Source organism: Aotus nancymaae, unplaced genomic scaffold (assembly GCF_030222135.1).
Source record: "Aotus nancymaae isolate 86718 unplaced genomic scaffold, 86718_ANA_hifiasm-v0.15.2.pri h1tg000036l, whole genome shotgun sequence".
Classification (NCBI taxonomy): domain Eukaryota; kingdom Metazoa; phylum Chordata; class Mammalia; order Primates; family Aotidae; genus Aotus; species Aotus nancymaae.
The window spans coordinates 55,695,273-55,711,695 of NW_026988450.1; the positions used below are offsets into that span (position 1 = coordinate 55,695,273).

General features: G+C 41.7%; 1 protein-coding gene across 1 annotated transcript in view; it reads right to left on the minus strand.

Moving 5' to 3' along the window:
* Positions 1-9,662, minus strand: part of LOC110568382 (integrator complex subunit 8-like) — a 53,253-nt gene extending 43,591 nt beyond the window's left edge. The window contains 6 exon segments of the mRNA XM_064384527.1: positions 1,480-1,662; positions 4,027-4,078; positions 5,497-5,568; positions 5,887-6,027; positions 7,955-8,129; positions 9,419-9,662. Of these exon segments, the coding sequence (XP_064240597.1) occupies positions 1,480-1,662; positions 4,027-4,078; positions 5,497-5,568; positions 5,887-6,027; positions 7,955-8,129; positions 9,419-9,548 (753 nt within the window). The 5' untranslated portion in view covers positions 9,549-9,662.
* Positions 9,663-16,423: the final 6,761 nt, after the last annotated feature.

The following is a 16,423-nucleotide window of genomic DNA, read 5'->3' on the forward strand; positions in this document are numbered from 1 at the left end:
ACCAAAAAGATATTTTCAAGTATTACTCTAGTAACTGACTAGTCACTACAATGAGTTTAGTAGTGGTCAATAGGTGGTCAATAGATTTATTATAAAAACAAAAAAAAAACCTGATAATGAAGCTGCCCTGAAGGGCAGTAAGACCTGGTTTTATTGGGGAAAAAAATAACAATTTTTCTTTTAAGTCTCAGGTAAATTTTAATAAAGAACCTACTTTAAATATTATCATGCCAGGAAATGAGTGTTACCATCAATTTGCCTTTCAAAAAACAGGAACTGTCACTCAGCTATGTAAGTAAAAGAACAGTTGATAGTTTACCTAGCACATATAGATGTTTTACAGAAGTTTTGTTTTCAGGTTGTATCATCCACCATATTGTGAAAATCAGAAGTGTTATCAACAACTTTTAAACAAGTTTTGAAAGATCATGAGAAACTATGCACCAGTAACACTACTATATGCAAGGTTCATCAGTGATTTTAAAAGGTTACCACCAAGTATCCTGTAATCCCAGTACTTTGGGGGGCTGAGGTGGGAGGATCCCTTGAGCCCAGGAGTTCGAGACCAGCCTGGGCAACATAGGGAGACTCTATAAATAATTAAAAATTTAAAGAAAAAAAGGTTACTAAGTCTTACTTCATTACTCCTACTCCTGCTGTAAACTCCAGCTCATCAGGCCTTAAATAAATGATTACCTTCAGCTCTGGAAACAGCTCATCTATACAGACACCTTCCCAAAACTGTCATAACTATTTTTACACCTTTCCAGAAAAGGAATTAGTGATAAGGAAGCCATGCCAACTCATACGACTGAAGAAAGAGAATACAATTTAGAAGGCATGATTCTAGTAGCACTCTCTAGGAAATTGCTGAATACTTTAATATCTCTATTTTACTCAAGGTTCTATTCTAGAAAGTAAGACACAGAACATTAAAAAAAAAAAAAAAAAAAAAGAGATGTCAAAGAGTTTATAATCCAGTAGGGAAAAAAGAAGACATAAACACATAAAGTAATATCCGACAATAAGCATCAACTGAAAGCTGTGAAATGAATGAGGGGCCCAGAGTTAGAGAAAGTGGGCAAACTTAAGATCCCTGAAAAGCTACACAGTGTCTCCTGAGGTCTAGATTTTTCAAAGTCCAGCACGTTATTAGTTTTCATTTTCTTTTGTTCTGATTACATTTCTCATAATATGAATGAACTGCAAATCAATTATATATAACCGTATTCTCGGTACTTAAACTCTGTCTCCTAAATACAATCAGGAAACTATTTCAGAGACAATAGATCACATAAAATTTCCCTTCCATTTCTTTCAGAAAAATGTCAAATCTTAGAAATGTATAAATACAATGCAGCTTTAATAGCATCTTAAGAGACAAAAGCAGAAATAAATTTTAATTAAAAATAGGAGGATAACCTCATATAAGATTTTCCAAAAAAATTGCCATACATTAATTAAATATCAAACAAATACCTGGCACTGCATTTCTTCGGTTCTGACTTTCGATCCAGCAGTAGAACTCTCAGTTTCTCCATTTACCATGCCTGGTTCCATGGCCAATAAATCTAGAGTTCTCATCGTAGGGACATAAAGATCCTTGTTTAATTTTAGGACTGCCTCTAGTACCAAAATAGAATCAGCAGCTTGTTCTTTCAGCTACAAAAATCAATAAACAAATTAAAATACAAAAATAGCAATTGATTATACTAACCAAAAGTATGTATAGTATATTTAGTAGCTCAGTCGACTAAGCTATTAAAACAAATTTAACACAGCAAGAGTACAATTAAATTTGTTGTAATAAAGTTACCTTAAAGCAAAGAAAATAAGTTCCTACTGTGAGATTAGAAAATATGAAAAACAGGAAAGACTAGTATATCTTTTTCTGTAGAAAAGTTAATGCTTTAGGATAGGTGCAGTGGCTCATACCTGTAATCCCAACACCTTGGGAGACCAAGCAAGGTAGGAGGATCATTTGAGGCCAGGAGTTCGAGACCCGCCTAGCCAAAGTGGAGAAATTCCGTTTCAACTAAAACTACAAAAATTAGCTGGGAGTGGTAATGCACCCTTGTAATCCCAGCTACTTGGGAGGCTGAGGCATGAGAATTGCTTGAACCCAAGAGTCAGAGGTTGCAGTGAGCTAAGATTGTGCCACTGCATTCCAGCCTGGTGATAGAATGATACTCTGTCTAAAAAAGAAAGAAAAGCTAATGCTTTGAAGATTTAGCTGGACACAGTGGCTCATGTATGTAATCCCAGCACTTTGGGGGTCTGAGGTGGGTGAATCGCTTGAGTCCAGAAGTTTGAGACCTGACTGAACAACATGGCAAAATCTCATCTCTACAAAAAATACAAAAATTAGCCAAATGTGGTGGCACGTGCCTGTAGTCCCAGATACTGAGAACACTGAGGTGGGAGGATCGCTTGAGGCCAGGAGGTGGAGGCCGCAATGAGCCAAGATCAGGCCACTGCACTCCAGCCTGGGCAACAGAGTCAGACCCTGTCTAAAAAAGATTTGCACTATTCCACTTGATTTATTCAAGAAATGTCTGTGTGCTTCAACATGCCAGCCATTTTATTAGGAACTAGATAACAAAACTTCCACATTCCAAAATGATAGAGCATATTTGCTATACAAGAAAATACAGATCGTTTCTTACCTTTTTCTCTCCTTGCCCAGCCCCTACACCTCACATGGTAATCTGGAACACTGTAGGTGTTAATTACAGAGATCATTTCTAAATTATAGAAACTCTCAGGTTTCTAATTTTCTATTATGTAGATCAATTTAAAAATAACTGCTAGGCCCGGTGCCGTGGCTCACGCCTATAATTCCAACACTTTGGGAGGCCGAGGCAAGCAGATCACTTGAGGTCAGGTGTTCGAGACCAGCCTGGCTAACAGGGTAAAACCCCATCTCTACTAAAAATACAAAAAATTAGCTGGGCATGGTGGCACAGGCCTATAGTCCCAGCTACTCGGGAGGCTGAGGCCGGAGAATTGCTTCAACCAGGGAGGCAGAGGTGGCAGTCAGCCAAGATCACATCACTGTCACTCCAGCCTGGGCGACAGAGCAATACGCCATCTCAAAAAAAAAAAATTAATATTAAAATTAAAAACTGCTATAACTTATTATAAAAGTAATTTTTAAAATATAAAGTATACATGTTTGTCATAGAGTTTTTGGAAAATACAAAAGATACAATAAAGACATCATCTGTCAAATCAGTTTCTCATATCAACTAATGTATCATGAAATTTACAAATAGCGGTAAAGTACTCTACTATTAGAATTGAAAGTCTATGTGTGATTTAGAATAATACCTATATCCTAATAGTAAAAACCTTAATGTCACTGCACTTAAGACCTTCTCAACTCTTGCGTCCCCCCAGATTAGAAGATGCATCTCTGAGGTCCCCAACCCCTAGGCCACGTACTGGTACCAGGAACCAGGCTGCACAGCAGCAAGTGAGGAGCAGGTAAGCAAGAGAAGCTTCATCTGTAACCAAGAGAAACTTCATCTATAAACAAGAGAAGCTTCATCTGTATTCACAGCCGCTCCCCATTGCTCACATCATAGCCTGAGCAACACCTCCTATCAGATCAATGGGGTCATCAGATTCTCATCAGAGCACAACCCTATCGTGAACTACACGATAGGTGTGAGGGATCCATGTTGCACGCTACTTGTGAGAATTAATGCCTGATGAGCTGTCACTGTTTCCCACCAGCCCCAGATGGAACCACCTAGCTGCAGGAAAACAAGCTCAGGGTTTCCACTGATTCTAAGTGAGCTGGATAATTATTTCCTTATATATTACAATGTAATAATAATGGAAATAAAGTGCACAATAAATGTAATGTGTTTGAATCATCCTGAAACCACCCCCACCCCGCCCCCCATTCAGTTTCCTGGAAATTGTCTTCCCCAAAACCAGTCCCTGGTGCCAAAAAGGTTGGGGACTGCTGCTCTAAAGTTGTTCCTGAAATGTTACCGTGTAACGGATGCCAGTACTTACCACTTTCAAAATGTTTTCCGTTAGCTCTTTTTCCTGTTGCATTTGATTCACACTAAAGAAAAACAATTGAAAACAAAAGTATTAAAAGTTACTCTCAAGACTAAAAAAAAAATCTAAAGAGCATCATTCTTGAAAGTCAGGTTCAGTTTAAACAAGACTGTTTTTAATGTTACTTATTTTCATGTTTGGAAAAAACCCTCAACTATTATGATGCTCATTAACTTACCAGTATTTTCTCATTTACTTTGTTTGGGTTTTCTGCTTTTCAGACGGGGTCTCCCTGTCATCCAGGCGTACAGTGGCACCATCACTACAACTTCAACCTCCTGGGCTCAAGTAATCTTCCCATCTTAACCTCCCAAAGTGTTAGGATAACAGGTGTGAGCCACAGCACCCAGCCTCATTTACTCAATTTAAGAGCAAAACTTAACAAAAGCTCATTTGTATCAAGTTAGAAACTATGCTCTCTAGCTCCAAATTTGGGTAAGCTGCCACATGGAAATTAAGATCAGGTTTAAAATGGTGGCTCACACCTGTAAGCCCTGCACTTTGGGAGGCCAAGAAGGGAGGATGACAAGGTCAAGAGTTCAAGACCAGCCTGGTCAACATGGTGAAACTCTACTAAAAAATACAAAAAAAATAGCCAGGCATGGTGGCGTGTGCCTGTAGTCCCAGTTACTCAGGAGTCTGAGGCAGGAGAATTGCTTGAACCCAGGAGGTGGAGGTTGCAGTGAGCTGAGATCATGCCACTGCACTCCAGCTTAGGCAAAAGAGTGAGATTTCGTCTCAAAAATAAAAATTAAATTAAATTTTAAATTTTAAAAAAGAAAACCTCCAGATACAACCAACCACTATAATTGTACTCTAATATTTACATGTATTAATTTCCCCACATAGAAATGTATCTTCTTCAAGACAATTTAATTAAATGAAAAAAATAGCAGGCTGGGTGCCATGGCTCACACCCATAATCCCAGCACCTTGGGAGGCCAAGGGAGGTTACCTGAGATCAACAGCAGCCTGGCCTACATGGCAAAACCCCACCTCTACTAAAAAATACAAAAATGAGCTGGGTGTGGTGGCGAACACCTGCACTCCCAGCTACTCAGGAGCCTGAGATGGGAGAATCACTTGAACCCAGGAGGCAGAGGCTGCAGTGAGCTGAGATCGTACCAATGCACTCCAGCCTGGGCGACAGAGCGAGTCTCCATCTCAAAAAACAAAATGAAACAAAAACTCAATGCTTTCAGATAAATGGCACAATTCCCAAAGTGCTTCCCTTCTCAGAGCTCTGTACCTAGCACACTACCTGACTCTCTAGTCTCTCTAACTCCTTCAAACAAACCTTCATATAGGCCTTCTGCCCTCCTATTCTTATTCTACTTCTTATAACAGGTTATTAAAAACTTGCAAACATTTTTAAAACTCTAATGAAAAAAGTGCCAGGAAGGGTCATAGCTGTCAACTTACACACTTAACTGAGGGGGTCCAGGTTTTGCCTGTTTGACTGAAAAACTACTTTGAACGATCGTCCTAATTGCCCTGAAAAAAAGACAGGAAAAAGAAAATTTAATACATTATAAATGTCATTTCAATTATTTCTTCAAGTACTCCTCAGGTTTGTATAAATTATCTGAAGCATTAAATGGCATGTGGTAAAGCCTTCATAAATCATCCACATTTTTATTAGACTGCTTTTCATCTACGCAGTCACAAATTTTCTCCACCATCAGACTCACAGTTCCCAAGATCTGAGAAATCTCTGCAGCAGAACGGGTCCATTAAAAGCATACCCCTAAAAGCCACAGTGCAATAAAAGAGAGGTTGCCCAACACCTTCTGGGTTTATGAAAATATTTACCATCTATTGCAGAGAAGTATAGCCATGGCAGTGGTTGGAGGTACAGTGGTCAGATCCATGTCTACATGCTTTGTCCCAGGAGGAACTTTACTGATACAGAGTAGTTCATTTAGTAGCATATTCAACACTGGAACAGACAAACTTAAAAGAAGCAAAACGTACATGTTTGCATGTTAACTGTGGAAGAAACACAAAATACATACAACAATTCCATATCCTCACTGAAAATAGCTACACTGTCAAGGAACCACATCTTCGGGTTTACCAATCAAATATGGAAAGATGTTAAGAACTTTTTATTATGAAAAAACTTAAAACATAAATAGGCAGAATATTGCCAGGTGTGGTGGCTCACACCTATAATCCCAGCAATTTGGGAGGCCGAGGTGGGCGGATCACCTGATGTTGGCAGTTCAAGACCAACCTGACCAATATGGAGAAACCCCATCTCTACTAAAAATACAAAACTTAGCCAGGTGTGGTGACACACACCTGTAATCCCAGCTACTCAGGAGGCTGAAGCAGGAGAATCGCTTGAACCTGGGAGGCGAAGGTTTGCAGTGAGCCAGGATCGTGCCATTGCACTCCAGCCTGGGCAACAAGATCAAAACTCCGTCTCAAAAAAAAAAAAAAGAGTAGACAGAATATAACGAACCCCTATGTAACCATCATTTAGCAGTTATCATCTGATGGCCAATCTTATTTCATCTCTACTCTTATCCACTTCCCAAATCATTCTGTCCATAAATATTTCAGAATATATCTCAAAATTCACTCTTAATCACGATATTAATTTCACATCTAAAAAATTTAGACTTGCTTACTGAACAGCCTATCAGTGTTCAATTTTCCAGCTGCCTCGCACATGCCATACTTCTTTGTACTCACTGCTATCTGTTGATGTCTCTTCAATCACGTATGGGTTCCCCCCTCAAATTAAAAATACATTTTAAAAAGTCTAATATTTAATGCTGAAGAATGTGGTTTAAAAGGGGGGTTTTTGAATACTACTGGTTAGAGTATAAACTCTTTTGGAATGCAATGGGCAATATGTATCTGTCTTAAAAATGTTTATACCACATGATCCAGCAATTTAAGTATCCTAAGGATACAACTCAAAATACAGATAATTTTATGAGCAAAGATATTTAAGGCCCTGTGATTTATAATAGTGAAAAACTACAAATCAACTAATTTACTGTTAATTAAGAAACAGTTAACAAATTATCCATACAACGGAATCCTCTCCAAAAATTACAAAGGGGAAATGTTCATAGGGTATGATCACAACAGGGGAAAGAACAAAAATTACATGAAAATGTTTAAAAAAAAAAAAAAAAAACCTCTCCCTCCCCAATTATTTCCTATTTTCTGAATTTTTTCCAACTCCCTATAAGGTATTTAATTGTGATGAGAAGGGGATGAAAATAAATCATTTCCTAACCACAGGGTTAAAAGTATTTTTAAGCAAATAAGCACTGATTCTAGATCAGCTGTTTCAATAGGAGATAGTGATTTATGACCAGTAAAATTAACTCAATTATTCAATAGCAAATCATCCATAATACTACACATCTACCATTATTTTTTATTCATTGTCTTCAGATACCTAAGTCAATTGAGAAATTTACAACAGTTTAGGCGTGGATTTTCTCTCGTTACCACATTAAAAGTAATGTTATTCCTGCATATTTTATCAAGAATATATAGTCTTTATTTTATCATTATTTTTTTCCTGAGTCTCACTCTATCACCCAGGCTGGACAACCTCAGCCTCCCAGGTTCAAGCAATTCTCGTGCCTCAGCCTCTCAAGCTGCTGGGATTTCAGGCACCCACCACCACACTTGGCTAGAAATGGGGTTTCATCCTGATGGCCAGGATGGTCTGGAACTCCTGACCTCAAGTAATCTGCCTGCCTTGGCCTCCCAAAATGCTTGGGATTACAGGCGTGGTGCTACAGCGCCCAGCCTGTAATTTTTAAGAGCCAGTATCATAAAAGCATATATAGAAATAAACTAAGACATTTAAATAGTACATCAGATGAAATTTCACTGAAATTTTATGTACCTTTTCTCTAATATGTCTAAGTCCCACTTCAAATGTGCAGCAACTTTAAGAGCAAGTAGTTTTAAAATACGATTTCTCTTGTTATCAGGCGGTGGTTGAACTTGGTTTTGTTCATCAACTGAAGGTTTGGAAGCCTGTTCCAAAAACTGAACTATAAGTTGAACCGGTGCAGGATCTAGGATTTAAAAGAATATAAATTCTTAAATTTAAGTTTTAATTATGAAGATACAAAAGGATTTTTTTCTGCCCCAAAAGGAGTCCAAACAGCTGTGCTGTTATAATGACTAAGAAATACCATATATAAAATGTGTGCTTGGGAGTTAAAGGGGAAGATCAGGAAGAGTGGTAAGGAGGAAGGGTAACAGATCAGTGTGGAAGCAAGCAAAAACAGCACCTCACAGGGTAGCACATGATAGTTATAGATTTCTGGTTCTGCAAATAACCACTGCCAATTAGAAGAATGAGATACAAGCATTAGAACTATTATTTTGACACTTAATTACGGGGACCTCCATCAAGTTACCTCTGCACATCTGTTTCCTCCAATGCAAAATAGAGGATATTACCTACTTCACATGATCATTATGAAGACTGAGTTAAAGGAGGTAACAGATGTGAACAATTAAGCACAGTGCATGGCACCCTGTAAGCACTCAACAAGTATCTTTCAAAAGGAATGAATTAGGGCATTATACAGCTGGCAAAACTGCCTAAGTACGCAAACTACTTACACGGTGGTCTCTATCACTTAACGCCAGTCTATGAGACCGAGTAAGCCATATATAGATTTGAATTTAGCAAAATGCTGTCTGAGGAACTTACCTTTCCGTGCCAATACCTTTTTTGAGAATGCGTGGAGTCTTCCTCCTTCCCTAATCACAACCATTTAACTAGGTTATTAATCATTATCATCAGTATAAAAAACCATCTTACAAAAGTGCAGCAGTTCCTGCTTTAAAATATCTTCTTATTTACAACCCGACTTTGGAATAATTAAGAGTCAATAAAATTCCTTCATTGAAAAACAAAATGTTTAGGAACCTAATAACTAGCGTCAGAATCAGCATCCCATAGCCGATTCTCCCCATTTCCCTGAATTTATTCCGCTTGGGGTTCAGTGAAGGAGGGGTCCGGTCAGCCTCCCCGACCCAAGCAACCACAGGACGCGCCTCGCAGGCTCAAAACCCCGACAGTAAAAAGGTAAATCGTAAAAACGACCGAAGGGTTTGGGCTGACAGCGCCAAGCCCGCCCCTGCAGGGGTGGGAGAGCTTTTGTTTCCAGCTTTTCTTTGACCCTCCACCCGGGCACGTTTTAGGCAAGCGAAGAGCCCCGCCGGAGCTGGGCTCCCTTGCGCGCCTCCCAGGCCGCAGCTTCGGTGGCCGAGAAAGCGGGGAAGGGAGGGAGGCCGGGCGGGCAGCGCCGGTGGCGGCGTCCCGCTCCCCAGGTGCAGACGCCGTGCTCACCTGGGCAGGTCTTGCGCAGATGTTTCTCCAACAGTGGCTCCTCCAGCAGGAACTCAAACCAGCAGGTCTGCGGCGGGGTGCAGGGCCGGCTGGAGGTGGCCGCCTCCCGGTCCGCCGCCTCCGCGCTCATCCTGCCCCCGCCGCCGCCACCACCAGGGCCGCTTCCCGGCTCCAACCTGACACTTGGATACGGGCCGGGACCAGCGGTCAGCGGAACCCGGCGGGAGAGAGGTCACGCTCCAAACGCCCCGCAAACTCACACAACCCAAAATGGCGGCGCGGGCTAGCCGGAGCAACGGTCCTGGATCTGCCTCCTCGTGCCACCGCCGCGCCTTCGGACCAATCGTTGTTAGGGTTGGAGAAGGAAGGGGCGTGACTAACCTTCGAACCACGCCTCCTCCCGATTGCCATAGGAGACGGCAACGCGTGAAGCCGGGTCGCGGGTGGTGGTAGTTCTGTTTCCTGCTAGTTCTCAAGAGAGAAAATGAGACAGCCTCATCTAGGGTTGCAGCGGGCCTCAATATTTTCGTAAAGGCGAATGCGACGGGTTCTATTTGTGACCCAGGCTAACTTTATCTCCGGTGCTTTCAATGTCCCGGTTCCCATTTCTGAGATTTCCTAGCACCTGGGTCCTCTCCGCAGATCCTCCCGCTGTCCTGCAGTGGGCACGAGCGTCCTGCCCGCTTCCTGGACGATGGCTGCACGCAGTGAGATCCAGCCTTTCTCCTGCTTCTTCTCAGGGCTAGTTCCCGATACGCAGAGCCTAGTTAATCCTTTTGATGTCCCCGCTAGAGGCGTTGTTAACCCCATCTTAGATTTCCCTCCGTTCTGTGATGTTCTTGTATTTTTTATTAACAAACGATTAAAACTGAAAAAAGGTACATTCACAGATCGTGACCTGATTAAGAGTGCAACCTCTGGAGTTCACCTTCTAATACTTTGGATAGGCTATTTAACCTCTCTGAATCTTAGTTTCCACATTTGTAAAGCAGGGATAATAATGCCTAATTTTAGAGTTGATCAAAGAATTGAAGCAGAGCTAAAGGATAACGCAGGTAAATGAGATAATACAGGTAAGCTGCGGCTGCTGCTGCTGCTTCTAGACGAAGTTTCAAAAAAAAAAAGTCTCACCATAACCTCTGCTCACCATAACCTCCGCCTCTCGGGTCCAAGCGATTCTCCTGCCTCAGTCTCCCAAGTAGCTGGGATTACAGGCATGCACCACCACGCCTGGCTAATTTTTGTGTTTTCAGTAGAGAGGGGGCTTCGCCATGTTGGTCAGGCTGTTCTCAAACTCCTGACCTCAGGTGATCCACCCGCTTCGACCTCCCAAAATGCTGGGATTACAGGCATGAGCCGCCGGCCAGGTAAGCTTCCTAAACAGGTCCTGAAACCTTGAAACATTAATAAATGTTAGCTAATATCATATAGTGCTTTTAGATGTGCAAATCATTTTCATGCACAGTAGTCCCCCTTTATCTACAGTTTTGTGTTTCAGAGTTTCAGCTACCCGCAGTCAAACAAGACTGGAAAATATTAAATGGGAAATTGTAGAAATAAACAACTTATGAGTTTTAAATTGTGTGCTGTTGTCAATAGCATGATGGACTCTCCCACCCTCCATCCGTCGAGGACCATGAGTCATCCCTGTATCCAGTGTATCAAGCTGTCTACACTACCTGCTGTTAGTCACTTAGTATCCTCTCAGTTACTAGCTTTATAATCAAGGTATCATAGTGCTTGTGTTCAAGTAACTCTTATTTTACTTCATAATAGCCCCAAAGCACAAGAGCAGTGATGCTGGCATAGGGTTATAATTGTTCTATTTTATTATTAGTTATTATTGTTAATCTCTTACTGTGCCTAATTTATAAATTAAATGTTATCATAGGTACGTATATATGGGGAAAAATATACAGAGCTAGGTACCATCCTTGGCTTCAGGCATCCATTAGGAGTATTGGAATGTCTCCCCCTAGGTAAGAGACTACTGTACATGATTCTGATATTCTCTTACAGACACTCCTTTATACACCTTTTAACCAATGAGAAAACTAAGGATTCCAGAATGTCATTTCCCCGAGGTGAGCCAGGCCTTCTGGCGATCATTCCACTGTACTCAGGCTGCTGCCAACATTGGATAGAAAGGACACGATCTATACCTTATAATCTTGCCCAAAATGAAGAAGGAAAGTTTGAACATAGTTTTAGGAAAAATAATGAAAATAGTTCCTTCACAAGTAAAAGTAAACAGAATGCTTCAACGGCAACAATTGCTTTGTTCTCCTCCTGTGCAATCCCTTTCCTTGGCTCTGAGCTACCTCTTCCCATCTCTTTCATTCTGGTCTAATGAACTCAGAAGAGTAGAGGGCCCTGTCTCTGGAGTTAGAAACATGGGAGCTGTCCATTCTCCCATTGCTTTTTATGCCTAATTGGTGAATAAAACATGCCACATCTACCACAAAAATATCGAATCTGCCTCTTGTTATTTTTTAAATTTAGGCCCTCATGATTGTATTAGTCTAACTCATGATTGCTTAACTGCGTTCTTCAGAGCCAGAAGAGTTTCTTGGTTGGGAGGAGCTGAGTGTGTGTGTGTGTGTGTGTGTGCGCGCGCGCGCGTGCAGGGTCTTGTGCAAACAGGGCTTTGGGTTGAGCACCCTCTATTCAGCCGCAGCTTATCTATTTTACATATTGGGTATTAGAAGAACCCATTAATCAACAAATGTTTAAAATGACTACTTTGGACCAGGCAGCATTCGAGATGCTAAGGAGGCAACGGTGAACAAGACAGCAGACCTGGCCTCTGTGTCTGCTCACAGTGTTCACACAGAGCTCACAATGTAATGGGGAAAGCCAGTCATTAAATGTGAATCCTGGCCAGGTGCAGTGGCTCATGCCTATAATCTCAACACTTTGGAATGTTGAGACCGGAGGATCGCAGGAGCCCAGGAGTTGAAGACCAGCCTGAGCAACATAGTGAGACTCCCATCTGTATATTTTTTAAAAAGCGAATCCTGAAATTGCTAAATCTTTTTTTCTTTGTTTCAATTTTTGAAATTGCTAAATCCTAACAAAGAGGAAGCGTAGGATGTTGTATTTACCAAGGAGTAACCTAGTTTGGAGAGTGAAGGAAAATGTAAGTGGTGAGTTTCAGACTATTAAGCAGAAATCTGAAAAAGAAGTAGACGTTACCTCAGGTAAACAGGACAGAAGAAGCTGCTGGGGCAGCACTGTGTGTAGGGAAAGCATTCAAGCAGAATTTGCAGCATTCATATAGAGGCCTGAGGAAGGAAAACGCCTGGAATGTTAGGGAAATCAAAATAATTCTGATACAACCAGGACATGGAAAGGAAGGAACAGAATGTCATGGGAAGAGAATGAAGAGGTCAGTAGAGGCTAAGTTTTTGTTTTGGTTTGGTTTGAATTGGTTTGGTTTTGTTTTTTTGCAGCCTCGAACTCCTGGGCTCAAACAATCCTCCTTCCTCAGCCCCCCGATTAGTAGAGACTATAGGCGGGTGCCACAACAGTTGGCTAAATGTTTTAATTTTTTGCAGAGATGGGATCTTGCTATGTTGCCCAGGCTGTTCTCAAACTCCTGGCCTCAAGCAATCATCCCACCTTGGCCTCCCAAAGTGCTGGAATTACAGATGTGAGCTGCCATATCTGGCATCTTAGGCTAAGTTATCTAAGACAAAATAAGCCTTAGATAAGGTTAAGATTTTGGCCTTGTCTTTTTTTTTTTTTTTTTTCAAGTTTATGATGGCGTATGGAAAACTGTTTGGAAAAGAGTAAAAGTGAAAAGCTTTTGGCAGGTTCCAGAAACAGATAGGGGACAGGCGCACTGGAGTCCAGGGAGCCAGGGAGAACAAAGAGAAGGAGAGGTTGAGGGAGAGGGACTAATCCTGCGGAGTTATCCATCATAGTTGGGATTTGGAATTTTATTCTATGAACAACAGGAAGCCCTGGAAGGCTTGCAGGAGGGAATGACATGATGAGACTGACCTTTGCAATCCATCACTCTGACTCCTGTATGGAGAATGGATTGCAGTGTGTTAGTGGAGGTGGGGTTCAGGGAGATCTTGTCCTTCATTTTCTTATTTTTCTTGTTTAGTAGGAACGGTCTGACCATGTTCAGATATTGATGGTAGAGATCAGTAGAGGGAAAAAGTCGAAGACACAGAAGTGTGAGGAGATCATCTATGAAGCCAGGATGCTGGCTATTGATTGAAGAGGTGTGTCTTTTACCAGAATAAGAAGAAAGGAAGCACCTGGGCCTGGGAGGGATTTTAGTGTAGCCAGTGGTTGGTGGAAGGTTCCCATCTTCTGGCTTGCATTTTCTCTGAGATAGGGTGGACCAATCGTCCTTTTTCTTCGTGTCCTTGGTTATGACATTTTGCCTATGCCCATGAATCTTCTTTTCCAGAGGACAGTATCTTCAACTTGTCTCTACAAATTCCTTCCACTGAAGGAAGGAAAAAGAAGAGAATAAACAAATAGAAGAAAGGGTGGGCGGGCCAGGTGCAATGGCTCACATCTGTAATCCCAGCACTTTGGGAGGCTGAGTGTGAGGCAGGCAGATCACTTGAGGCCACAAGTTTGAGACCAGCCTGGCCAACATAGTGAAACCCTGTCTCTACTAAAAATACAAAAAGTTAGCTGGTTGTGGTGGTGTGCACCTGTAATCTCAGCTACTTGGGAGGCTGAGGAGGAGAATCGCTTGAACCCAGGAGGTGGAGGTTGCAATGAGCTGAGGTCATACCACTGCACTCCAGGCTAAATGACAGAGTGAGACTCTGCCAGAAAGAAAGAAAGAAAGAAAGAGAGAAAGAAGGAAAGGAAGGAAGGAAGAAATGAAGGAAGGAGGGAAGGAGGGAAAGAAGGAGGGAAGGAAGGAGAGAAAAGGAGAGAGGGAGGGAGGGAAGGAAAAAGAGAGAAAGGAGGGAGGGAAGGAAGGAAGGGAGGGAAAAGAGGGAGAAAGGAGGAAAGAGGGAAGGAAGGAAGGAAGGGAGGGAGGGAGGGAGGGAAGGGAAGGGAAGGGAAGGAAGGAAAGAAGGAAGGAAGGAAGGAAGGAGAAAGAAGGACCACATGCAACAATTGTGAAGGCCTTCCTCCCCAAGCCTTTAGATAGAGGTTTAATAACAAAATGAGAGTTAAAACTGGAGCAAACCAAACTGTGGCCAGACAAATCTCAGCTAGGGGAGTTTCTTTGTCATATTAATTAACCAATAACAAACAATCATCTTGCTTAACCGCTAATGTAATATCATGATGAAGTGGTTTAAACACAAAAAGTTTAAAAAATCTGTCCACTAGTAACAAGCAGGAGAAATTACAGAGTCAATAAAAAAAATCAAGGTACATGAAATTCATAGCTATCCATATGAAAGAAATATGTTCCAAAGACTGTAATAATTTTTCATATTACTAAGGTTTAAGAAATCAGCACAAGCTGGGCGTGGTGGCTTGTGCCTGTAATCCCAGCACTTTGAGAGCCGAGGTAGGAGGATTGCTGGAGCCCAGGACTTCAGGGCCTCCCTAGGCAACATAGTGAGACCTCATCTCTACTAAACGTTTGTTTTGTTTTGTTTTGTTTTGTTTTGAGACAGAGTTTTGCTCTTGTTGCACAGGCTGGAGTGCAATGGCACGATCTCAGCTCACGGCAATCTCTGCCTCCCGGGTTCAAATGATTCTCCTGCCTTAGCCTCCTGAGTAGCTGGAATTACAGGCATGTGCCACCACACCCAGCTAATTTTGTATTTTTAGGAGACACGGGGTTTCTCCATGTTGATCAGGCTGATCTCGAACTCCGGACCTCAGGTGATTCACCTGCCTTGGCCTCCCAAAATGCTGGGATTACAGGCATGAGCCACCATGTTCAGCCCACATTTTTTTTTTTTAAATTAGCTGGATGTGTTGACATACACCTATGGCCCCAGCTACTCAGGAGGCTGAGGTGGGAGGATCACCTAAGCCTGAGAGATTGAGGTTGCAGTGAGCTGTGATTGTGCCATGCACTTCAGCCTGGGCAACAGAGTGAGACCCTGTCTCACAAAAAGAAAAAATTAAAAATAGGGAAAAAAAAGAAATCATGGCAGATTAATGTGACATTTTTATATTTATATTACATATATAAAATGAAAGTGTTTTAATTGAGAAAGAGTTCATTATTTTACCGCCATCTAATACAATAACCACATTATACAGTTTCAGTAAGTCCCTAGGTGCTTTATTTAGACTCAAAAAATGTCCTACCATAAAAGTGCTACAGGTTAAAAAAAAAAAGTGTTACAGCACTGAACTCCTTGTTTCAGAGTGTGTACTTAAATACTTGAAGGTTTACAGAGATCTTGAAGGTTTTTAAATCAAACCTAGAGATCATCTCTTAGAGGGAGTCATAGTTTAAGACTTCATCAACATTGGAGGAGTCTCATGACCTCAAGTTTCCAGCCAGGGACTCTTGTCCCTCTGATGCAGGGCAGGTGAGCCCCAAATTGGAGCTTAGCCCCAGAGAGTTCTTTGCTTTGTCCAGGAAAGAATTCAAGAGTGAGCCAGTAGTAGAAGAGAAGAGCATTATTGAAGTGGCAGTGTTCCAGCTCTGTCACTGCCCCTGCAGAGCAGGGCTGCCCACAGGTAGTGCGCTGACAACAGCAGCTCAGGGCACTTCTACAGGCATATTTATACCTACTTGTAATTGCATGAACATTAAGGGGATGTTTATGCAGACATTTCTAGGAAAAGGGTGGTAACTTCTGGGTCATCGGGTCATTACCATGGAATGGGGTGGTAATGCCCAGGTGTTGCCATGGCAAAGGTAAACTGACATGGCACACTGTTTTTTGTTGTTGTTTTTTAAAAGATTATATATTTGAGAATCTCAACAGTGAACAGGCAAAGAGAAAGGAAAAGGCTGAAATTCTGTCTTGAAAGAAGTAGCCTTCAAAGGCGACCAGGACTAGAACAGGGAAAATCCAGGTCTTGGAAGAGGCTGCTTAACTCTTTTTT